A 26,820-nucleotide genomic window follows, 5' to 3' on the forward strand; every position below is an offset into this window, starting at 1 on the left:
TCAGATAAAGGGCTAGTTTCCAAGATGTATAAAGAACTTATTAAACTCAACACCAAAGAAACAAACAATCCAATCATGAAATGGGCAAAAGACATGAACAGAAATCTCACAGAGGAAGACATAGACATGGCCAACATGCATATGAGAAAATGCTCTGCATCACTTGCCATCAGGGAAATACAAATCAAAACCACAATGAGATACCACCTCACACCAGTGAGAATGGGGCAAATTAACAAGGCAGGAAACAACAAATGTTGGAGAGGATGCAGAGAAAAGGGAACCCTCTTACACTGTTGGTGGGAATGTGAACTGGTGCAGCCACTCTGGAAAACTGTGTGGAGGTTCCTCAAACAGTTAAAAATAGACCTGCCCTACGACCCAGCAATTGCACTGTTGGGGATTTACCCCAAAGATACAAATGCAATGAAACGCCGGGACACCTGCACCCCGATGTTTCTAGCAGCAATGGCCACGATAGCCAAACTATGGAAGGAGCCTCGGTGTCCAACGAAAGATGAATGGATAAAGAAGATGTGGTCTATGTATACAATGGAATATTACTCAGCTATTAGAAATGACAAATACTCACCATTTGCTTCAACGTGGATGGAACTGGAGGGTATTATGCTGAGTGAAGTAAGTCAGTCGGAGAAGGACAAACATTATATGTTCTCATTCATTTGGGGAATATAAATAATAGTGAAAGGGAATATAAGGGAAGGGAGAAGAAATGTGTGGGAAATATCAGAAAGGGAGACAGAACGTAAAGACTGCTAACTCTGGGAAACGAACTAGGGGTGGTAGAACGGGAGGAGGGAGGGGGGTGGGAGTGAATGGGTGACGGGCACTGGGGGTTATTCTGTATGTTAGTAAATTGAACACCAATAAAAAATAAATTAAAAAAAATCTTGGCCTTGGACTAGACAATGGGTTTTTAGAAATGTCACCAAAAGCATAAGCAACTAAACAAACAAACAAACAAACAGATATACTGGATCTCATCAAAATTAAAAGCCTTTGTTATCAAAGGATGCTACTGAGAAAGAAAAAGACAATTCATAATTGGAAGAAAATACTTGAAAATCATGTGTCTGATAAGGTACTTGTGTTCAGAATATATAAAGAAATCTTACAACTTGTGGTGCCTGGGTGGCTCAGTCTGTTAAGTGTCTGCCTTCGGCTCAGGTCAAGCTCTACATAGGGCTCCCTGCTCAGTGAGGAATCTGCTTCTCCTTCTCTCTCTGCCCCTCCCTTTGCTCCTGCTCTCTCTCTCGAATAAATTTTTTTTTTAAAAAAAGAAATCTTACAACTCAATAATCAAGTAAAAATAAATGATAAAGTAAAAAATATGGGCAGTAGATCTGAATAGATTTTTTCCAAAAATAACATCGAAATGGCTAATAAGAAAATAAGTCCAACATCATTAGGTATTAATGCAAATCGAAATTACAATAAGGTATCATTTCGCACCCACTAAAATGACTATAGTAAAAAAAGACTGATAATAACAAGTGTTGGTAAGAGTATGAAAAAATTAGAACACTCATACATTGCTAGAGGGAATGTAAAATAGTGGAATTGCTTTGAAAAACACTTTGGCAGTTTCTCAAATAGTTAAATGCAGAGTTACCATATGATCCAGCTATTTTACTCCTAGATATACACCTATGAAAACTAAAAACGTTTGTCCACACAAAAACTTGAAATGTTCACACAGCATTATTCATTATAGCCAAAAATTGGAAACAACCCAAATATCTATCAACTGATGAATGGATCAATAAAATATGATAAATCCATAACATGCAACACTATTTGGCAATAAAAATGAATGAAATATTGATAAATATTTCATGAACGTTAAAACATGAACGTTACTGACTGAATGTATCTCCCTCTAATGTGGCTTATACGTTGAAACTCTACTCCCCCATAGGAGGTGGGGCCTTTGTGAATTAATTAAGATCAGCTGAGGTCATAAGACTAGAACCTGCATGAATGGGATTAGTGCCCTATCCAGAGTTTTGAGAGCTTGTTTCCACTGCTCTTGGTCTCCCCTATTTGAGGATACAACATGAAGTCAGCAATCTGCAACTCAGAAGAGGGGTCTCACCAGAACCTGACTATGATCTTCCACTCTTTAGAACCATTAAAAACAAATTTCTGTTGATAAGCCACTCAGTCAATATATTACTTTGTAATAGCAGCCTAAACAGCAAAGACAATTATTAAAACTTGAGAACATGCTAAGTGAAAGGAGTCAGACACAAAAGACCACATATTCTATGATTCCATTTATATGAAATGTCTGTAATAGCCAAATGTATAGAGAGAGCAAGTAGGTTAGTGGTTGTCTAGGGTTCAGAGGTTGGAGAATAATGGACAGTGACTTCTAATGGGCAAGGGTTTTTTGGGGGAGGGGGTGGTGAAAATGTCCTCAAATTAATTATGGTGATGGTTGCACAGGTCTATACTAAAACCACTTTAAATAGGTGAATTGTATTGTACATGAATTATATCTCAGTAAAACTATTTTTAAAAGAGATAACTAAAGACAAATCAATAAATGTAATTTGAGGATTGTTAACATTTAGTGAAATAAAATTTATAACTAAAGTAATACAAAGAACAAAAGGGGAAATGGAAAAATACTGTTTTAAGGTTTTTTTTTTTAAGATTTTATTTATTTATGAGAGAGAGAGAAAGAGGCAGAGACAGGCAGAGGGAGAAGCAGGCTCCATGCAGGGAGCCCAACGTGGGACTCAATCCTGGGTCTCCAGGATCACACCCTGGGCTGAAGGTGGTGCTAAACCACTGAGCCACCCGGGCTTCCCTGTTGTAAGGTTCTTGTATCAGATGTGAACTGGTATAATATTAAGATAGTTAATGTAGCTATATTAATAACAGACAAAGTAGATTTCAGAATAAAGTATATTATCAAGGATAAATAGAAACATCTTGTAATAAGGTCAATTCATCAAGAATACATACTGATTTTAAAACTCATGAAACAAATTCTGATAAATTGAAAAGAGAAAGAAGTAGACAAAATCAGTAAAGAAGTAGACAAAAAAAATCAATAACATACAGAACCGGTAGACACAAGTAGATAAAAAGAAAGTCAGTAACTATGCAGAATTCTTGAATAACACTATGAAAGAGAATAGTAAAGCATGGTTTTAAAAGAAAAGATGGCAAAAAATTCTAAACATGTCAGTTTAATTATAATGAATGCAATGAATTAAGTATCTCATTTCAAGAATATCCTACATATTTCTATATGGTCTTCTCAATTATTAATAAGAAAAATGTATTGTACCCCTTACTTTTTACAATAAAAGCTAATTCTACTCATCTAATTTTAAGAAGAAACAAAATTTGAGAGGGACATATAAAGAAGTGCTTCAAAGAAGTTATTATTGCTAAAAGTAGAAAAGTATTAAATGCTAACAATAGAAAAGAAGAAAGATCTATAGTTAATGATAAAATTCTACTTTAAGAAGCTAGCAAAACAGGGAACTTCAAGTCAACATAATCAGAGAGAAGAAAATAACAAAGATGAACAAAGAAATCAATGAAATAGAAAATGGACAAATAATAGAAAATCAATATATACAAAGATTGCTCTTTGAGAACAGTCATAAAACTAATAAACTGCTAGATTGGTTAAAAAAAAGTTAGACAACACACTGACCAGTATCAGAAATGAGAGAGGGAACATTACTACACAATCCTCAGATATTAGAAAAAACATGGCAATATTATGAATAACTATATTTGACATCTAAATTAACGTAATGGATAAATATATATTAAAAGACACAGATTATAAAACCGAATCAAAAAGAAACACAGAAGCTAAACAGCATTATCAATTTTAAAAACTGAATCTGTAATTAAAAGCACGTCCATAAAGAAAACTCCAGGTCAAGATGGCTTCATTGGTGGATCTATCCTTTAAGACAAAGTAATACCAGGCCTAAAACAAACTGAAAAATAGGGGAGGAGGGAACACTTCCTAACTCGTTTTATGAGGCTATCATTAAACTTATATTAAAATCAGACAAAGAGATCCAAGTAAATAAAGTGACAGGTTAATGGATGGAAATGAATGAATCTTAACAGAATTTTAGCAAAAATGGTTCGTTTGGTATGTACAGGGCTGCAAAGTTCACTCAAAGGTCAAAGACCAATCAATATAATTCAACATAAGTATTTTAAAAAGTATTCTCATGTAAATAGATGTAAAATTTTTTGTTACTATATTCAACATCTATTAGAGGAAAAAACTCTCAGCAAATTAGGAAGAGTACTTTCTTACTTTCATAAAAAAATTAAGTATACTGACAATACTATGTGTTGTTGAATACACAAAGCCACTGCAACTCTCATACATTACCGGTGGGAACATAAAATGGTACAACTATGAAAAAGTCGGGCAGTTTCTTAAGAAGTTTAATATGCAATGACCCACTAATTCAATTCTTGGGTATTTAAAAGTGAAAACATATTCCTTCATAGCAGCTTTATTCCTACTAACCCTAAACTGGATACAACCCAAATGTCCATCAGAAGTGAACAGATAATCAGATTATCATATAATCACACAATGGAATACTCTTTAGCAATAAAAAGTGATATACTACTGATAAACACAAAAGAAAAATATAGTAAATCTTTTTTAAAAATCACGCTGAGTGAATGAAGATTCCTGAAAATACAGCGTGTATGATTCCATTTATATGAATTCTAGAAAAGACAAAACGAATCCATAGAATATTGGCTGCCTAGTACTGAATGTGAGAGGACAGGCTGACTGGGAAGGGGTACAATGAAACTTTTTTGGGGGGATGAACATTTTCTGTATCTTGATCATGGCATTAATTACATGGGTACATATATCTGTTACAACTCATTAAAATATATATTTAAAGTGGGTGCATTTTCCTACATGAATTATACCTCAATAAACTTGATTTAGAGACAAACGGAACAAATATCTACAAATTGAATAGTTATAGGAAAAGCAAAATTCTACCTAATGATGTATTGGAGGAGATAAATTACAATAAGTTACTGTCCTAATGAAAAGATCGAATAAGAGTTTCTTTCATCTCTGTGTCTCTCATGAATGAATGGATAAAAATTTTTTTAAAAAAGTTTCTTTCATATTAAGAAATAATAGAAAATGCGATGACAGTGTCTCTCCCTGAGAGGGATAGATAACTAATAATGTTATTAAGTCTTAATTAATGAATATGAATGATTACTCTATTCAAAGTAAATTTATAAGGCAATCTATAGATGCATTCATCAGTACTAGCAACCTATATTAACTTACCTAGAGCGGCTGTAACAAATTACCACAAACTCTGTTGGCTTAAAACATTAGAATGTTACTGTCTCATAACTTTGGAGGCTAGAGGATGAAATCAAGATGTCAGGGAGTCATATTTTTTTTAGTCTTTTAGTGCTGCTATAACAAAACGCCATAGACCAGGTAGCTTACAAACAACAGAAATTTATTTGTCACTGTTCTGGAGGCTGGGAGTCTGAGATCAGGGTGCCATATGGCTGGCTGAGGGCCATCTTCTTGTCTTCTGGGTTCCATACTTCCTGTATCCTCACTTGGTAGAAGGGGTAAGGGAGCTCTCTGAGTCTTTGTATAAGGGCACTAATCCCACCCATGATCGCTCCACCCTCATGCCCTGTTCTACCTCCTAATACCTTCACCTTGGGGATTAGGTTTCACAAATGAACCTGGAAGAGGACACATTCACACCACAGCACTTTCTCTGAAGGCTCTTGGGGAGAGAATCTATTCCATGCCTTTCTCTTAGCTTCTGGTGTTGCTGCTGATCCTCTGTGTCCTCTGGTTTGTGGAAAAATCAATCCAATCTCTGCCTCCATTGGCATTCTTCCTGTGTATCTTTTGTCTCCCCCTTCTTTTCTTATATGGATACCAGTCATATTGGTTTTATAGCCCATCCTAAAGACCTCATCTTAATTGGATTACATCTGCAAAGACCTTATTTCCAAATAAGATCTCATTCACAGGTACTGGGGGATAAGGACTTTGTCATATTTTGGGGGCGCCCAATTCAATCCAAGCTTGCTCCAGATATCTGGCACACAGAGAACAAAAACCTTCATTTTTATTACCATCGTTTATACTCTCTCATAGTCTCTTTTACAATTTCTTAATTCTGGCATGATGTTATCGAACTTGTTGTCCAGCAGTTGTTTCTCTTTTGGTAAGTACCTACACTGTTTACTAAAAATCAGATTTTATAAAATTGTTTACTTTAAAAGCAGCAGATTTCAATTAATATATGCCAAAATATCCTACATACAATCTTTAAAACATATAGAAATACTAGAGCTGTCTTCATGAACCATATAAGGGAGTCAGCCCAGGTGCATCCCCAGCGACTCTCCACAACAGGCAGAGTTAACATGAGTGGAAGTTTCTCCTCTAAAATGGACTCTCCTGAGTCCTTCATGTTCTATTTTCTGATACTCAAAGATTTTACCACCATGCCCAGTTACCCTTTCAGTTCAAACACTCCAACACTTTTTGGACTGTGAAAGAAATTGGTGTTAGCAACTCCATTCAAGCAAGCCAATTCACAAGGAGTCTGATGTTACTCCGTTACTCCAACAGCTTGGCACACACTCCAAGAACTGAAAAATGCCTTCCAACTACTTTTATGCCTCATATCCCTGGCTAATCTGTAAATTCCCTATGCTGGATTTAAAATCTCTCTTTCTCCCCAGATTTCCATCACTAATCTGGGCATGATTCATTTATTCTCTGGGCCCTGGTTCATTTTTTTCAAATCAGGCTAAAATCACTGTCTTCTCTAACGAATCCCTGAACTCTGCCCACAGGAAACCTCTGACTGGCATTTGTCTTACTTACTGACCTTTGGCCTCTTATTCATCCCTTGAGCTGAACTACAGTATTGGAATTGCATTCTAGATGGACTCTTCAAGAATTCACACCCTTGTCTCTTTACACTCTTGTAGTTCATTTTTCTCAACTCTCCATAGAGATCAAGACAGCTAGTATTTTCTCCTAGAGATTAAAAAATACTTAAGATGACATAACTATAATTAGTAATTCTTCATTCCCCAATCACAATCTCATTTGGAGGGGGCTGTTGTCTTTTATAACCAGACATTAACAAGTGAATAAGCGATGAAAACTTCAAAAGGAGATGTATCACTTGGAGACTCTTGTCTTCATTATTAGTTCTGACACTCCCAGTAACCCTCAACCACAAACTACTGCTCTCCAACGCTCCTTCAAGTTGCAAAGAATTTTTTTTTCTGTTAATAACAGATCTTTAATTCCAGGGAAACACTGTTTTGTTCACATGCTCTCTTATACACTCTGCTCTCTGCCTAGTTTTCTCCACTGAAGAACTTGGAATACTCTGAGCACCTCAACTCTATAATGCACTCACTCCAACCCCTATGCCCCCACAAAGACTGTTTCTTCCTAAAATTGATCAAGCAATATCCCACAGATAAGTGGGCTCTACTGTATTTATGTAATGCAGGACTCCTGATGGCCTTACAAGGCAGTCTAGGACACTTCTATCCAAAATTCCCTGGCTCTCTCCCTCACTGGGCTCAGACCTACAACTGAGGTAGGTCTCACATGCATCTCCCTCCTTCCCTGCCCCTGCCCCTGGCCCCTGGCCCCACCCCTTTTCTCCCACAGGTATCTGTCCCAATAAAACTCTTGCATTTAATCCTGCCTTGGCATTTGCTTCTTGGAAGACCCAGCCTAACACATCAAGAATAATGACTCATAAAAATTTATATTTCCCCGAAACTAGCAACTTTTAAGTGGGGCCTCAGAAAGTAGATAAACAAACAGGGGTTTTGTAAAGTAGATCTCAGATACAGAGTTCCTCCTTCTCTGCTCCATTGATTCCCCACCTTGAAAAAGATACTAACAAAAAAAAATTGGCTTTTAAATAGTAGTATCAAATTAATATCTTTCCTAATAGTAAAAGGTTCTTCTTTATGTACAAATTCATCCAGTTCTAATAAGAAGGGATCAACGTAGGAACTGTTACTTGAAATTAGCTACTTTGGCACTTAGATGTTTATTTCTATGATTTAACTGTGAGTTCCTAGAGGGTTGGCATTCCATTCCATTCCATTTTTCTTTTCTTTTCTTTCTTTCTTTCTTTTTTTTTTTTACTGAGTTCTGGGTTTGTAATAGATAGTCAGTAAATAATCCACTGAATAGAAGCAGGAAATGCTCAATCACGGTGAAGTATAAAGATGGGGGGGGGGTAGTACCTAGCCCCTTCTAGTGATTTGAAAAAAAAAAACATAAAACATATCTATGATCTTCATTATATAAACCATAGAAAATAAACTTCAAGTTCTATTTCACAAAATATAGAAAGCAAACATCAACAAAAATCTTTTTAGCTATAGTAGGAATAAGCAAAAGATAAAGCAAGGAAGATTATAAAGAATTGATTTTAAACTGTTGAGAAACTCTGTGACAGTGATACTGTATTGGTCAAAAATGGTTATCCTGTCTTTCTAAGAACTATCCAATATATAACTTCTGGATTTAAGATAATAAGTTTCAATAATCATGTGGCTAGAGCTATATATATAATATATATAATATATATGTATATAATGCATTGCTATATATAATGCATATGTATACTATATATTGTATAAGATATAGATTTCCTTCCACCAATAAATTTTCATCCCGTAGACTTACTCAAACTTCATTATTTATACATTGCCAATAGACAGAATTATATTCTCCTTTTAAACAAAAGGAAAAGTCCTGTATCCTCCTACCATGTCAGGTAAAGGAGTTTCTTTGAAACAAAATATTGGTCCACTTAGATGATAGTGGAAAGTTGACATTACAAAATAATTCCATGACAGTCAATGGAAATAGGACCAAAAGAATCGAGAGTTAGATTACTAGATCTCACGATTTCTGATTCCTTCATTGTCATTAAGAAGAAGAACAATTTATTTAACCAACGGTTGGCATATTTATGATGATTAAATTCTTACTATAGCAATGAAAACAAGTGTATAAGTGGAAATCTCAAACAATGAAGCTTTTAACTAGTATTTCCCGTAATAGATGAATACCTCTAAATTATACCTTGTCATTGGGGAATTTTTGCTGTATATTAATGGATTTAAAATCTAATTAACTTTCCTATACTGTTTAACAACACTACAGTAACACTGTCTTGACTCATAACTTTTAAGTACACTTAGTGAACTGGAGAAAGCAGAAAAAATATTCCACATATCAGAGTCAAAAAAGGAAGAAAACATTTTTCTTCCTTTCCTTTTCATTATTTTCCCCAGAACCTACTGCAAGTGGGATGAAATTAAAGAAGAAAGATATATCTAAAACAATCTATGGTAATTTAAAATGATTAATCCCAGGTCTTTTAACATATAAAATGCTCTAGTGGAAATTTTAGGTAGAGTAAATCTTGTAGAACTGCAGGTTGTCACTAAAGGATCTGACACCAGGAAGTCTAATTTTTGCACTACAAGCTCAGGAAGAAAGTAAAACCATAGCTCTTCACATTTCAAATTAACATGTCACTTTTCCTATGAGTCAACCAAATAACAGATACGAATTGAAGTACCTACCAGTTTTTGGGCATGATAAAACATTTTATAATGAGCCCCCAGTTAACGGAACTAATCCTGAAGCATTTAATATGTGTTTGATATGAAAAAATTAGAAAAACAAATAATTCCAAGTAGTTAAATGGAAGTAATGAATATAAAAACATTTTCAACCGAAGGCTAAGGAAAACAAAAAGACCTATAATTTTAGAAAGTATGACAAATTTGGTAGCAGAATGGAAAAACACATATTTTCTAGAGGAGATATTTTTGACTTAATATAGAAAGCAATGAAATTCTAATTATAATAAGTGAATAGGTAGAAAAGAAACATTTATTCCTTTTCCAAGGATACTATTTTCCTAGTTAGCTGTCTGAAACCTTTCAAACAAATAGAGGACATCTCAAAAAATTGCTTACAAAGCTTCATTATAAACAGTTTATGGGAACAAAATATGGCATACATATATTAAGCTTTCATGCTACAGCATTTTCTTTCTTTTCTTCATCCAACAAAGATTTTTGGAGCCCCTAGCACATAATTAAGCATCATTCTAGTGCTATAGATACAGCATGAACAAGATGGACTAAAATCCTGGCCGATACGGAACTTATTTTCTACGTGAAATAAATAAAAAGTGAGAAAATAAGTAAAAGATCTAGTATGTTCCATCCTACTACTGTTCCATTGTCATTCTGCCATAATATTGTCCTTTGATTTAATGCTACTGGATGTAGCATAAGTAAAATTATAATGTGATAAAAGCCTTTTGATATTTCCATAAACCCTGTTGGCCCAGTTCTAAGGTTGATCTGTCATAAAAGGATTACCATGATATAAACCAGGGATCACCAAACTTTTTCTGTAATGAGTCACACATAAATATTTTAGGCTTTGCAGGCCACCTATGATCTGTGTCACATTTTCTTCATTTTTTTTAACCCTTAAAAAATGTAAAACCACTGTTACCTCATAGGCTATACAAAAACATGCCTGAGACTGAATCTGGACTGCGGTCATCACTCTCCAGCCTTTGCCCCAAATCTGAGTATCTGAGTATCCCTGCTTTTTAGGTGGCTATGCTTAGTACTACATTTCATGGCTTTTTATTTTTTTTTTACATTTAATCTTTTACTCTTTATTATTCATTTTCCAAAATTGAATAAAACATTCTTTTCTAAACCTACAATATTACCAACCAGTGCAGCCTCAGAGTCAGTTGTGAAGAGCAGGGCTACAAACTCTATTTGACACAAGCAACATGAAAACATTCTTGGCAGAAAACCCTTCCAAAGTCTATATGCTTTAGAGAGATAGTGTGGTGGAGATTGTACACACACTCTCCATTGGCTTTCTGGGGCAGACACATAGAAAGACTAATGTTCCCTTACCTTGCTGGAGGAACATCAATATTAGAAGAAACAACTTTTCGTTTTTGCTCAAGGAGACAGATGGAGCGAGTGTTCTCTTTTTCATGGTCAAGGGCTCGGTTGGCTTTTTTGGTGTCTGCTGTTTTCACATCTTCCTCCATGGCCAAGGAAAACAAGTGTTGATGAGACATTTTTTTACTAGAGTCACGTTTTAAGTCCTCTGGTTGAAATGTGAAGGTCATTTCCCGCTTAATGCTCCCCACCTGTGAAATGAAACACAAAAATCCTTACTCACCCAGAACATCAAGCTTTTGCATGACCATGTGCAGATGACCCTAGAAAAGACCATAGACCAGAGACCTCCTTGCTGAAGATTTTACAGTTTAAAAGAGAAAAATGTAAGAGAGAAATAAAATAAATGACATTATAAAATAAGATATGATTGATGCATCATCTGTCATAATGCAAACAAGCAGCATCACGAACATAAGAGGAACCTTTCAGTCATACAAAAACTTTGAAGACTTGAAAGTATAATACTTCTAAAACAAATCTAAAAATTTAATACATCACTGTTTTCTACAACTGAGAAACTCAAGTAAATAAATCCTTAAATATTTCACACTCATTATGTTGAATAGAAGAGTGCTATAAACATAAAATGAGCTTTATCTTGGATGATGAATAATGATCTTAACCATACTCTTTAGTTCAGGAAGAACTGGTTTTATCTTTTATCTACAACAGTTAAGATCTTAATGAAATCCCTCATTAATATGATGATGAAAAAGTCATTAATTTTTCTTATCATTTTTTACTAAGTCCAACAATGCTTAAGGCTTAAGACAGAATTAAGCCTCAGGGCATTGACTCTGGTTATTTCAGAATTTGTGATAACTAAAAACAAAGCCTGAAATTAAAGAAATATTTTTGTAAAGGTGGTTGGCTGGTATTGTGAGTGAGGTTTGGAGTGAACTTGTTAAAGTCATGAATGTACAAAGAAGAGGCAGAGGGGGGACCTGTGTGGCTCAGCCAGTTAAGTGTCCGCCTTTGTCTCAGGTCATGATCTCGGACTCCTGGGATTGAACACCGCGTCAGGCTCCCTGCTCAGCAGGGACTCTGTTTCTCCCTCTCCCTCAGCTCCTACCCTGCTCATGCTTTCTCTTACTATCTCTCTTTCTCTGAATAAATAAAATCTTTTTAAGTGAAAAAAAAAACAGAAAAGGAATCAGTACTCTATTGATAAGTGGAGTGTGTTTCAAAATTATGCACACCTGTAAGACATATCACTGGCCCATATGACAGCTCATCCCTTGTGTGGACTTAGTCTATAAAATCAATAAATCTTCACTTACCAACTTAAATGGAGGATATGCTTGTTTTCCTTCTTTTTAATTTTAGATAGGAGGAAAAGCACACAAAATTTGATCAAATAGATTTAGAATTACAGAAGCTAAAGCCACAAACAAGGCATTTTCAGAATAAAATGAGAACATATGTGTTCGATAATAGCAGACTGGCAAAGTATGATATTAAAGACCAGAATTTCCAGACTAAAGGGAAACTCTGAGGTATGCACGTTAGAGTCACAGGACTTGCTCACATATGAGAATTTCCAGAACCCAGGGATGACTTATGCCTTGGAATCCACTTGGCTGGAATGTATTTTTCCTATGAACACAGAGCTTTAAACTGAGCTCTCTTCTCTCCTTGGCCTGTACTTGTCAAGGCAAAATGATCTTCTTCCTGTGGTGTTCCTGTCAGATATAGCTGCAGGAAAATGGCCAGCCACTTTTGGTCTTCTTGCAACTCATTAAAAAGTTACCATATTTCTTGAAATGAGTGCTTCTAAGAGCTGTTTTAATGACATCAATATACAATAGAAAAAGATATTTCAAAATCCAAAAAATGCAGAATGTCCAATAAAAATGTAGCTTGGAAAACTGACAAATGTAATTATGAGTATTTCACATATCCACAAGTCACTTTCTATGTAATTTTTTCTGCCTGGAGGTAGGAGAGGGAAGTGTTTTTTTCATTTCCATAGCACCTCATTCCAAACCTGTGTTACAACACGGATACACTAAACACCAGGTATAGCAGATGAAAACAAAAGCCTGGTTTTGATGATTATAAATAGTTTCCCCCTAGATGTCAAGTATTACATTAATTTAATATTTAAGTAGTCATTAGTATTAAGTTGTGGCAATAATTGACATCTATACCTCCCTTGGGGCTAACTGTACTGGTTAAATGAATTCAATTCAAAGACAGGGTTAGTGGAGAATGTTATAGGAAGCTAAGCTTTTAGCTTCAAAATTTTAGGTAAAAAAATCCAGCATTCTAAGGCAAATTAATACAAAATAGAATAAATTTCCTATAGAAATTATTATAATTATATGTCATGTTTTTAGCCAAGACCTCATAAAGATATAGTTAATATTCAACAATGTAAGCTATAAATTTTCCATAATACATCCTAAGCAAAAAATTAATCTCTCAATAGTAATCAGGGAATTTTAGTAATGTAATGGATTTCAGAGACTATTTAGCCCAAACTCCTTGTATTAAAAGTGGAATTAAAAGGAGTCAGAGATAGACCAAAGAGGACAAAAAAATATAGTGATGAGTAAGAGATTTTAGGTACTTTGAGTTATGGATTCCACTATGTGTAAAGTTGGTGGAAGGAGTGGGTGACAGGTGTAGGTCTTCATTATGTTACTATGCTTTAAAATTTACATATAGAGATGATATGTTTTTAACATTCTTTATAGATATGAATATTAAAAAATATTTTTTTGAAGGAGCGTTCACAGGAAAGTAGAGAGTGGGAAGAGTACATGAAGTCAAGTCTTGAGAAGCTGGGCTCTGAAATGGCTCAGAGGAATAGGGTGTTGGCTGGAGAGAATGCTGGACAGGGAGACTTTTCTAAGATGAGAGGTAATAGAGCATGTTTGAAAGCTGAGTCAGAATGGAGAGAAAGAGATGAGTAAGGATAGTAGTAGCAGTAGAAGGGGATAGGACTAACATCCAGTTGTTGCACCTCTAGCAGATTAGCAAAGAATACAGCAAAGGGAACATATGAACCCTGATTAAATTTGGATCCCTATTAGATTAGCAGAACAAAGAAGCTAAAGGAAGATATGATTCCATTTATATGAGATTTCCAGAAAAGGCAAATCTATAAAGACAGAAAACAGATCAGTGATTGCCTGAGGCTGGGAGTAGGAGCAAGAATTGACAGCAAATGCATGCCAGAGAACGTTCTATGGTGGGGGAAATATTCTAGAACTGGACTATAACAACATTTGCATAATGCTATAAATTTTATTAAAAATAATTGAACTGTATTTTTTAAAGATTTATTTATTTATTCATGAGAAACACACACACACACACACACACACACACACACAGAGGCAGAGACATAGGCAGAGGGAAAAGCAGGCTTCCTACGGGGAGCCTGATATGGGACTCAGTCTCAGAACCTTGGGATCACGACCTGAGCCAAAGACAGACACTCAAGCTCTGAGCCACCCAGGTGCCCTGAACTCTTTTTTTTTTTTTTTTTCTTTTTTTTTTTATGCTGGTAATGCCTGCCCTGTAACGTTTTCTTTTCCCAAAGATCTTATTTATTTATTCGTGAGAGAGGCAGGGACACAGGCAGAGGGAGAGAAGCAGGCTCCATGCAGGGAGCCTGATGTGGGGACTCGATCCCGGGTCTCCAGGATCACGCCCTGGGCCGAAGGTGGCGCTAAACCGCTGAGCCACCCGGGCTGCCCCGGTGCCCTGAACTCTTAAAATGAGATGACTATTATGGTATGTAGATTTTACCTCAACAGTACTGTTAATTAAAAAAAAAAAAAAAAAGAACTAAACCAGGAGTAACTGATGTGGAAAGTATATTTATAAGGACCTTGAGACCAGATATTGGGAAACTGTGCTTGTAAACAGGCTTCCATAAAGTCTATAAATCTTTTCTTCTTTTCTATTCTTTTCTTTTGAAACACAGGTGGTAATATGCCACAAGCAACTGTATGGTTATATCCTGCATACTGGTAAGATGTGGCTAAAATCCAGCCCCACTCAAGCTATATCCTCTGGCTTTGTCACCCATGGAAGAGGGACACTTTCCAATTCTTCCAACCCGAAACGAATTTTTGTACTTCATCTGCCCAAAGAGGGCACTCTTATTCATTTTTTCCCCAATTTGCACAATGCCCTGGTGACCAAAGGAAAGTCTTCCGATGACCTATGTGGCCTGGGCCAAGTTAGCTTCCTTCCTGGAAGCAGATATCAATTCATTAGGTGACTCATATAAGCTGGATAGTTTTGATAGTAAAAATGTTGAGGGTATCAGAAGCAGCAGCACTCTATGCTACAGTTTATAAGGCGGCAAAGGATTCAACACAGAAGACAGCCAGAAAACAAACACAATCTAGAAGCCCCAGTGACAAACAACGAAGAAAAACAGCAAGATCACTGACTAGTAATCTCTAGGAGAAAATACAAGGCTAAAGTTTGTGACTAATCTTAGCCTAGATTAAAAAAAAGGGATCCCTGGGTGGCGCAGCGGTTTGGCGCCTGCCTTTGGCCCAGGGCGCGATCCTGGAGACCCGGGATCGAATCCCACATCGGGCTCCCGGTGCATGGAGCCTGCTTCTCCCTCTGCCTGTGTCTCTGCCTCTCTCTCTCTCTCTCTGTGTGACTATCATAAATAAATAAGTAAATAAAATTTAAAAAAAAAAAGTGTCTCCTGCCCAGGAAAGGATTAATCTGTCTCACCGTAATGAGACTGTAAATTGGAAGGTAGTGTATTTGATTTTGGTTGTCACATTTCAAGACAGTCACTCACAAATTGTGACAAACACAAGAATGATCAGCATGGCAAAGGATCTTATTGGGAGGAACTGGGAATATTTTGTCTAGAAAACAGACAGGTTATGCCCCACACAGCTGCTCTTAGATGAATGGAGAGCTCTCTTGGAAGAAGAGGAATTTGAGTCCTTCTATATTCCTTTAGAAACAGGATCAATGGCACCCACCTCTGCTTCTAGCTAACCCCTTCTGACCTTATGGTACTGACTCTTCCTCTTTTCTTCTTCTTACTTTTTTACCACATTGTAAAAGAAATACTTTGTAAGAAATACTACTTTCTACTTAACTGTATCTTCATGGAGTCCTAAACTGGTAAGTAGGTAGATTCTCAGAAGTTACCTTGTCTCACTTAAACATTAAATTTTTCACTCTTTCCAGAGTTTAAATGGATCTTTCATTTTTTAAAATGTTTATTACAAAATATATGCTTGTTATTAAATTTTTAATAAAAATGTGTATGAAATAAATGGGGGAAAGCTTTCTATTCCTCCCCACTCTTTTTCCCAGCCCTGCCTGGTCAAATCCAACCCCTAGACAGAACAGCTTTTAACAATGTACTGCAACACTTTAAATTACTTAAAATGCATTGAATACCTATCCATGTACATATACTGTATGGAGTGTCTAAACATGAATGTGATTATACTACATTACTTTTCTTCTCTTTTAAAAAAGATTTTATTTATTTATTCACAAGAGACACACAGAGAGAGGCAGAGACACAGGCAGAAGGAGATGCAGATCCCAGGACCCCAGGATCATGACCTGAACCAAAGGCAGACACTCAACCATTGAGTCACCCAAGTGCCCCTACATATATTTTTCTGCAACTTATTTTCTCACTTCACAATAAATCATGGGCAACTTTTCATTATAATAGTAGATAGGCCAATTTTTTAAAACACTGAAAATTATAACAGTTCATGAGATCAGATTTTTAAATCTCTTCTTGACAGACACTGAGGTTCTTTTTAATTTTTCATTATGAAAAATAATTCTACAATGAACATCCTGTGTCTGTATGCATATTGCTTTATGCACTTATGCAAGCATTTTCTGTAGGAAAAATTTCAGGAAGTTGAAATTTCTGAATCAAACAACCAAAATTTTCTTCATGGGGGAACAAAGCATGGAACACCCACACAATGGACATACCATGAAGTCACTAAAAGAAGGTCATCAGAATATATCCTTGATCTATTAAGAGGAAAACATTTGTCCATGATCTATTAAGAGAAATAGACAAGTTGCAGACTAATATGTTAGAGATAATTGCACTGCATTTAAAAAACAGAGTAGTTGGCTAAAAAGCTATACACCCTGAGGAACAGAAGACTGAATGGGTCAAAAGGGCACTTTGACTTCTTTTCCTATATAATTAGAAATACCTATGGATGGGGACGGACACACACACACACACACACACACACACATTTTTAGGTGGTGAGATTATGGAAGACTTTTATGTTTTTAAGGTTCTCAAATTAAAAAAAATAAAGACAATTTAAAAAATAAGAATCACAAAAATAATGAGGAATAATGCTCTGCTAGATGACATAAAGGAAACTGGGATTCTCAAGTACTGTTGGAGGGAAAACACATGTTGTAGGAGGCAGATCTGGTGAAAGGTAGCAAATTTAATTGTGCATCAATTCTACATCTAAGGGGGAAAAAGGAAAAGCACACAAAGATATTTATCTCAGAACTTTTTTTTTTTTACAGAACTTCTTATAACATTAAACAAATGAAAAATCAATAAATTTGGGGTTAAGTATGTATAAACAAAATGTATGGCTAAAAAGAGACATATCTTTGTTTTTATTAAAATGGAAAGACATTTAATGTATTGACTGAAAACAAAGGAAATCCAAATGAGTATATGTAATATGATCTCTGGGATGAGGGATGTGTCCACATAAAGAAGGGAAAATTCTGAAAGGATATTCCAAAATATCAGGAATCATTTTCCTTGGGAGCGGACTTATGGGTCAATTTTGCTTTCTGTTTTGTTTGCATATAGTTTGGTATTTTAAAAACTATGAAATCTTGCCATTTGCAACAACATGGAGGAACTAGAGTGTATTATGCTAAGCGAAATAAATGAATCAGAGAAAGACAATTATCATATGATCTCACTCATATGTAGAATTTAAGAAACAAAACAGAGGATCCTAAGATCCTAAGGGAAGAGAGGGAAAAATAAAACCAGACAAAATCAGCAGGGAGACAAACCATAAGAGGCTCTTAATTATAGAAAACAAACTGAGGGTCGCTGGAGGGGAAGGGCTGGGGAGGATGGAGTAACTGAGTGATGGACATTAAGGTGGGATCATGATGTAATGAGCACTGGGTATTATATAAGACTGATGAATCACTGATCTGTAACTCTGAAACCAATTAATACATTATATGTTAATTAACTGAATTTAAATTAAAAAATAAATAAACAAACCAACCTATGCAGTTATTCTATGATGAGAAAATACACATCATTTTTATATAATTGTTTCTCAAGAATCTGGCATTTATATAGAGAATACTTTTTCTTCTACTAACTTGCAATTATTAGTATATATGCATATATTAAAGGGGAAAAATGAGTTACTTAAAATAATACATTCACTTGCACTATTACTTTCATTGATTATCTGTACCTTTCAATCATATTGTACTACAATAACTACCATTGAATTCCTTCCTTCTACCCAACACAGAAGCCCTTTATACAGCACATCACAGATACATGCATTATCCAGTGTAATTTCTTGCATGGGAACAAAGCTTCAGTGTTCAATTATATGAGAATACTACCAATTACTGAGTTAATGAACAAATAAAACTCAAAATTTTTCTTCCAATGAACAGCTTTTGTTTTCCTAAAAGAAGATAAACAGCATAACTATAAATATGATATACTTGGGAAAATTGCAATATCTTAAACAAGAAGTTAACAGTATCTATTTAAATCTTGAATTTCTCTAAATGGTGTCCTTTGTAAATTGGATGCCACTTTCTAAGACAGGGACTGAAGCTCATCAGCTTTTCTCAATACAAAAACATCTGGTTTTCACAGGAGGATTCTAACAGCTCATCAGGAAAGAGGATGGCTTCTAACATCAGCCCACTTAACTTGATCAATCCTTTCTTCTGTCTATACTCAAGTACATTCCAGGCCACCTTGATCCTAACACCCTCCCTATGGATTTATAGTAGTAAGATGCCAAAAAGCATGTGTCAACACTCACCCTTGGAAACTGTCCTTGCTTACTCATCTCAAACCAATAAAATTTGAGGAGTTGGCTCTGGAGATTAACTGGATTTCCAGGAACAATCTGCAGAAAGCCAACCCTTTTGCCTTTTGGGGCTTTCTGCAGAGTAAGAAAGTAGAATCAAAATTTTGGAAAAGAGAATGAAATTCATGCCACAGCAAAACCACTCTTGGAGAGCAAGCCCTAGGAAGCAAGTGAATGGTTTACTTGGCCAAGCAACTCTTTAAGACTTTTGCAATTCACCAGGAAACCACACAGTCACACCTGAAAGGCTCTGTAAGAGAATTTTTCCTATTTCAGATAGTATTTTCCTACATTAGGATTTATTTTTTAAGCTTGCTTTCAAAACATCCAAATATACACTGCATATTTAGTGACTGATGACAATGGCACATCAACCACAGTGTGGAATAGTAGTCAGACCCAAAGATTTTCAAATGTGTCACCAAAAAAGGAAAGGTTACATTAATAATAGGAAAAACTGACTCTAAATTAACTTAAAATATTACCACTAAGGCTCATGCTCAAAGAAAGATTGGACTCTTGAGTCGGTTGTTAAGAAATATGTCCGAAAATAGTCAACAGAACTCTACTCGTCACTTCACATTAAATTCTTCAAATTTCATGCTAGCTACACAGAAAAATAAGTCGTGTGGCAAATCTATCCAGTCCTAACAAATAGGTGTAATAGAAACACTTTAAAGACAATCGCTTGCAATTACTAGGCTCTTAGTTATATCCCTTAGCCCTCTGAAACCAACAAAGTATTTGACTGCTTCATCCTCAAGTATATTATTTCTCTGTACCAAGACGGTAAAATGGCAGATGAAAGTCAGAATGGTTTGGTGGTGTGAAGATGGGGCAAGAAGTAAAACTCATCACAACAGAGATGAAATCCTTGTTAAGTTCTGGCATCATGCATTCTAGCCATACAAGTCCACTATCTCAGCAATCAGGGTTGTTAATCCTGGGTTTACTATAGCAAGTTTTAACTTTAATATCATGATGACTTAATATTCAACAAAGCATGACTTGGCTTGCCTGATGGCAATTAGTCAGCTGCATGTTTAGGAAAGTTATTGCAAAAATATTTGGTGGATGACTTCTTGGCTGAGGTTTCAAGTCTTCTATTAAAATTATGCAAGTGGAAACAAATTATGCAAGTGAGAACACACAACTTAAGTATTTTTAAAAATATTTTCTGAAAAGCGCCCCCAAAATGGAAATACTATTTCTTTAAAGTCCAATATAGACTCAGGCTCAGTTAAAGTTGCCTGCATATCTTTTCAAACCAGATGTAAGGAGAGAAGAGAAATCAATATCAACATGGGTTGGCCTTATTGGATTTAACTTTAGTATACAGAATTTGTAACTTATGACATCAATTAGTATTCCATTTGTTTTATATAAACTAAAGTTTAACTCAACCAATTATATTCAATCCATGGGAAAATGCTCTGGCCTTTACCTTCTGAATATATCCAGAATCCAATCATTTCCCACCACCTTCCACAGCCAAACCACCATCACCTCTTGCCAGGATTTGTACAATAGTTTCCTTCCTGGATTCCTGTTTGCATCCTTGCGCTACCATCCACATGCCCCAGTTCCTTCTCAGTAACAGTAGCTAGTCTTATCTCTGAAAAACAAGAGTCAGATCATGCCCTTTCTCATTTCAGAACCTCCCAATGGCTCCCCATTTTGCACAGAATAAAAGCCAAAGTCCTTGCAGTGGCCTCCAGAGCCTCACTTGATCTGGCTCCCCTCTATCCTTCCTTCTCCCTCTCCTGCTCCCTCCCTCTATTCTCCTCTCTCCCCCATCCATGATGGCTTTGAACATGCCAGACACACCCCTGTCTTGGGGCCTTTCCACTGGCCACCCCATCTTTCAGGAATGTTCTTCCTTCATATACCCACATTGCTTGCTTTCTCACCCTTTCATTCTTTGCGCAAATGTCTCCACCCTCTTTAAAGTTGCAGCACACCTTCCTTCCTCTCCACATCTGCCATATTCCATTTAACATTGTTCTTTAGCACTTACCATTTCACAACAAACCATGTAATTGACTATTTATTATACTTATGGTCTGGGCTGCTCCACCAGAATGTTAGCCCTATGAGGGGAGACATTTTTTTTATTTTGTGTACTGATGGTTTCCCAGCACCTATAAGAATGTTTGAAACACAGTGGGTGGGCCTCACTAAGTATTTGTGGAATAAATGAATGAATTTTGGGTGATTATACATGGTAGCACCTACTAATAAAGTTTAAGGAGGATGGACGCCAGGTTCCTGAGGCTGCAAAGCATGGGGTTCCTCGGTCTAAAAGAAGCTACCAGAAGGAAATAGTGGATTGTGCTATATTTGGGGAAGAAATAAGTGAAGCGCAGAACGGTCACCATCTTAGTGGTGACCTGGGGAGTGAAGATTCCTGGAGAGCAAAGTGTTAGGGGCAGGTCATCAAGCAGCCTGATCCCCAGGGATGCCGAGGGACACTTCTTCACACCTGCCTGTGGCTCCCAGCAGATCCAGCCCCCTTGCTCTCCCAATGAATTCTAACATTTATAGTCAAGAACAATGATAATTCAATGTCATCTTCAATTTCTTCCACATTTGGTCTACAGTGACTACTTGGGCCCCACCTGAAGTTTTTTCTTAGAAGCTTCGTTCTGAAGGAGTACAGGCAGCTGTTTTACTGAGAGGCAGCTGACCTATAGAAGACTGTCCATACCAACTGCTGTGACTGTCACACAGAGCCTCAATGATTGCCACTGCCACTGCCATTGCCAAGAGGGGCTGGGGCACAGAACAGACCTTCGTTGTCTCTGATCTTTCCTCTTTGGAGCCTCTCACCGGACCCCTGTCACTGGAACCTTACCCTGTCTCATTACGCTGAAGCGAGGGGCTACTCTAGAGACCACAAACTTCACAGGGCCTTTCCCAAAATCCCTATAAGAGATATGATATAGAAAGATATCGGAGAGAGGCCCCTATAGAAAGATATCGGAGAGAGACCCCTATCTCCCCAAGGGCCTCTCTGCTCCCCCGCTGAGCATCTCTGAGCTCCCTGGTCCCCACCTGGCCTGAATCCTAAGCACAAACACATAGCAAGAAAAAGGAGATTCATGGGAACCCAAGCAGTATGTGAAAGCTAATTTTTTAAAAAATGGGTTAAATAGTTATTTGCCACTGACCTGGGAGTCAAATCAGACTTTAAAACAGAGATTCTCTGATGAAACCACACATTTCCCAAACGTGGTTGGAACAGAACTTTATGGAAAGTTGCTGAATGTACTTCTGATATGTATAAATAAAAAGGCAAATCAGTTCTTGAAGAGCATATGACACAATTTCTCTGGGCACAGACAGGGCCAAGAGAATCTTTCCTTTCAGGAGTCTGACAGGAATGAGCAATTTTAACAGATGAGGAGTTGCTTCTTATGAATGAGCAAAGAAAGTGGTTTCTTGAGATGGAACCCACTCTTGATGAAGATGCTGGGAAAATTGTTGACATGACAACAAAGGATTTATAATATTACATAAAGTTAGATGATTAAGCATTTGAGCAGATTGATTACAATTCTGAAAGAAGTTCTGTGGGTAAAATGCCATCAAACAGCATCATGGGAACAGCATCTACAAAGAAACAAACAGCATCTACAGAGAAAATGTTCATGAAAGGAAGACTCAATTGATACAGCAAACTTCACTGTTGTCTTATTTAAAGAAGTTGCCACAGCCACCCCAACCTTCAACAACCATCACCCAGATCAGTCAGCAGCCATCAACATTGAAGCAAACCTTCCACCAGCAAAAAGATTAAAATTCTCTGAAAGCTCAGATGATGGTTAGCATTTTTTAGTAATAAAGTATTATTAAAATTTGAAAAAAAAATAAAAATAAAAATAGAAATTGATGTCAATTGGTAGTGATGGCTGGAAATGACAGTGCAGGTGACGAGGTCACATGCACCTGAGAAACTAGAGAAAACCAGGGAAGAGTGAAGAGGAGGGACACACAGACTCTGGAGGGAAACAGGAGCAGAGGATAGAAGGATCCTCAGATGCACGGGATCTGAGAGCTGCCTCACTCTCCACACCCCCAGTCCTCTACCCGTCCACACCTGAGTGCTGGCAGCAGCTGTCTCCTGCTACAGGCCTTGATCAATAGTCCCCTCACACACATAACCCCCATCCATCCACCTCACCCCACTTTTCTTCTCTGTAAAAGTGCATGGGTTTCAATGTCTTGCAATGAAAAACAAAAGTGTTAGACTAACCCAATACCTTTAATTCCTTTGGCAAAAGAACTATAAAAATAGCTTTTCAAACTCAAAAGCGGTTGCCACAGCCTGACACAACTCGTTTTGCAGAGAGATTAAGATGCACATTTTCAGTAGAAAAACAAAAAACAAAGCTGGTTGCTAAAGTTTCTTCTCTGAATATACATTTCATTTAAAATACAATTTATTATTCCTTGGAGCAGTAAACAGCAGGTGAAATTAAAAACTAAAGTTGAAAACTAATGAATTCACATTTTAGCTTGGGTTGTGCTCTTGCTCTTAAATTCACAGCCAGCCAATCACTTTAACTAGCTGCACAGATGACTAAATAAAATCTGTTAATAAATGCAGCTAGAGTGTATTCAAAAAATTAAGCAGTGCATATTAGAATAAATTTGTATATCTGCTGATCATAAATTTAATCCTTTAAAATAAAGGTCCAACTGGTATATATGGGAGAGATAGGAATAAGGAGAAATATCTCCCACTTCAGCACAGTCTTTCATAAGGAGGCAAATGGGTCAACAGAAGAAATGGGCTAACCCATGATAAATGACTGCAGGCAGGCCTTAAGATAAAAAAGGTGTGCTTATGGCATTTCAGCCTGTTCCTGATCCTTCCTTCCTGCTTTGATGCTTCAAGTTTGCTTAGCCAGCTATAATAAATGGGCAAATGTGTGTGTGTGTGTAAGTGTGCATGTATGTGTAAATGAATAAATACACACATACATATGTCTTAGCACTTCTGCTCCTGCTGAACCAGACTCACATAATATAAGACTTAGTATAAAGTATTTATGTTTTGTCCATCTCTCTCCTCCAGTGGTCTAGAAGATCTTTGGAGGCAGAGAACAAGTTTTGCTTAGCTTTGTATCTGATATATATATATATCAGATTTATTTGACACCTGTTATATGCATTCTTGGAACACACTGGGTGCTTGATAAATGTTTAATTAAAGTAATTAAGTGATGATAATATGGCATTGGGCCAGTCTGCAAGAGCTGAAAGGAAGGTATGTAAAATCAGAGGACAGAGTGATCACTCTTTCATATTTGCAATATTCTGAAGTGTACAGAAGATGATAATAAGAATAATATAAACATTCAAACTTAAAAAAAAAGAATAGTAGCAATGACAATAGTGACTACATTTATTAAGCCCTTACTAAATACAAGAAATTGCATTAAAATTTCTTCATACACATTATTTCACTCCAATCCCCCCCTCCAAAATCCTGAGAATGATCCTGTTAACCAAATATTACAGGTAAAGAAACGAAGGCACAGAGAAAGTACATAACTGACTCAAGGTCTCACAGATCTTTCCCCTCACCGGCTTTCTTCTGTACCTACCTCTCTACTGGCTACTTCCCAACAGTAATCAAATATGCCCAATAGCTCTATTTTGACCTCTGACCCCGCTCAACTACTACAGCTCTGCTGTGGTCCCTGTCACAGTCAAGTTACCAATAAGATGTCCACATGAGGTGTCTTCACTTCCCTACCTTCTACTGCCCTACCTCTTTGACTTACTGTAATTGATTTCTACTTCCACCAAAAGAAAAGATGCTTTTGCTAGAGTCGCAATGAACTCTAGATCACTAAATTTAATAAATGCACACTTTGCAATTTCCATTCTCCATAGCACTAGGCACCATTAGATTCCTTGAAGCCTCATCTTTTCTTGGCTTTATGATAGCAGGATGAGTCCCAAATCTTATCTGCAGGAGAACACAACAGAATTCCCTGGTTAGTGTAAACAGAAAAAGGGTTATTGGTTCAGAAACCTCCAAGAAACCTGGAGGGTCAGACCGGGATGTTCAAAAGGGCAGCTACACAAACCATGGGGAAAGATGAGCAGGAAGCTCAGAGCCAGGAGGAAAGTTCCACCATATCACAAGTCTGGGCCAGCAAAAGGACCACAGCACTGCTCCCACCACTCAAATCCCACGACAACAGGGACTGACAACTGGAGCTTCCATGACAGATGCCCCAGTAGCACCAGGAGACTCCACCAGAAGATCTCTTCGGCACGTGGCTACCCCTCAGCCTTGCTTGTGCCTCAGGTGGAGGCACAGTGTTGGCAGAACTTAAGTTACACACAGTTCTGGCCGCAAGGTATTCATTCTGGGAAACCCTGGCCACGGCAGCATAAGAGAAGAACACAGAAAGGGATGGCCGGGGGACTGTAGGAACCAATAACCAATCTACAGTTTCTATCACACCACCATAGAGCTAGGATCTACCGAATTCTAGATTTCCAAATTTTTGGTCTTTGCAGACTCTTCTGTATGCTACCCCCAACACACACACACACACACACACACATATATATACACACACACACACACACACATATATATATGTGTGTGTGTGTGTGTGTTTTAAGATTTTATTTACTTATTCATGAGAGACAGGGAGGCAGAGAGAGAGGCAGACTCCATGCAAGGAGCCCGATATGGGACTCAATCCCGGGACTCTGAGATCATGTCCTGGGCTGAAGGCTGGAGCCCAACCACTGAGCAACCCAGCCATCCCCCAACACATGTTTTTAGTCTATGTACTTCTTTTTCTAATGCTTCCATCATTTTTGACTTTTTCTAATGCTTCCATCATTTTTGACATGGACTACCACAATGCTTTCCAGTCTAAACTACCGACTTCCATTCTTAATCCCAAGAACCCACATGGTATTGAGAGAATCAAATGAGAAAGATCTTATGACTATAACATCCCACATAAAAACGATTGCTAATAAACTATTGTTCTTAGTTATAATGTTTACACTTTTACTTTTTTAAAAAAGATTTTATTTATTTATTCATGAGAGACAGAGAGAGAGAGAGAGAGGCAGAGACAGAGGCAGAGGGAGAAGCAGGCTCCCCATGGGGAGCTTGATGAGGGACTCGATCCCGGGACCCTGGGATCACGACCTGAGCTGAAGGCAGACACTCAATCACTGAGCCACCGAGGTGCCCCTAACTTTTAAACTTTCAAAAACATCATTAGAGTAGGCAGCTACATATGTATCACAACTTGAAGGTGGTAGACAGATCCCTGGTGGGGATCTATATCCCAGTGGCTAAGAATAATGCCAGAAATTCCAACAATAGGGTTAAGTCATATTTATATCATGAATCCAGCACCTCTGGCTAAACTATATATATCCCAGGAAAAGGAGTCTATATTTGTTGTGAAATTATATAAAACCAGGACCAAATCCTAGCTCTTTCTGCACTTTAAGATCTGGTCCTCTTCTTTAAGGAGTGATAACAGGTGGGTAGAAAGGATTAAATGGAAATATCTAACAAAGTGACTGATCCATGGTAATCAAGCAATGAACTCTAGCCCTTTCTCTCTCTCAA

General features: G+C 37.0%; 1 protein-coding gene across 7 annotated transcripts in view; it reads right to left on the bottom strand.

Moving 5' to 3' along the window:
• Nucleotides 1–26,820, bottom strand: part of ZNF704 (zinc finger protein 704) — a 293,122-nt gene that overhangs the window by 232,180 nt on the left and 34,122 nt on the right. For all 7 annotated transcript variants that reach the window (XM_049103887.1, XM_025433705.3, XM_035708484.2 and 4 more), the window contains exon 2: nt 11,047–11,288. In XM_049103887.1, coding sequence (XP_048959844.1) covers nt 11,047–11,288 — 242 coding nt within the window. The remainder of the gene's footprint in view (nt 1–11,046; nt 11,289–26,820) is intronic.

This window comes from Canis lupus, chromosome 29, assembly GCF_003254725.2.
Source record: "Canis lupus dingo isolate Sandy chromosome 29, ASM325472v2, whole genome shotgun sequence".
In the NCBI taxonomy this organism is placed as follows: Eukaryota; Metazoa; Chordata; class Mammalia; order Carnivora; family Canidae; genus Canis; species Canis lupus.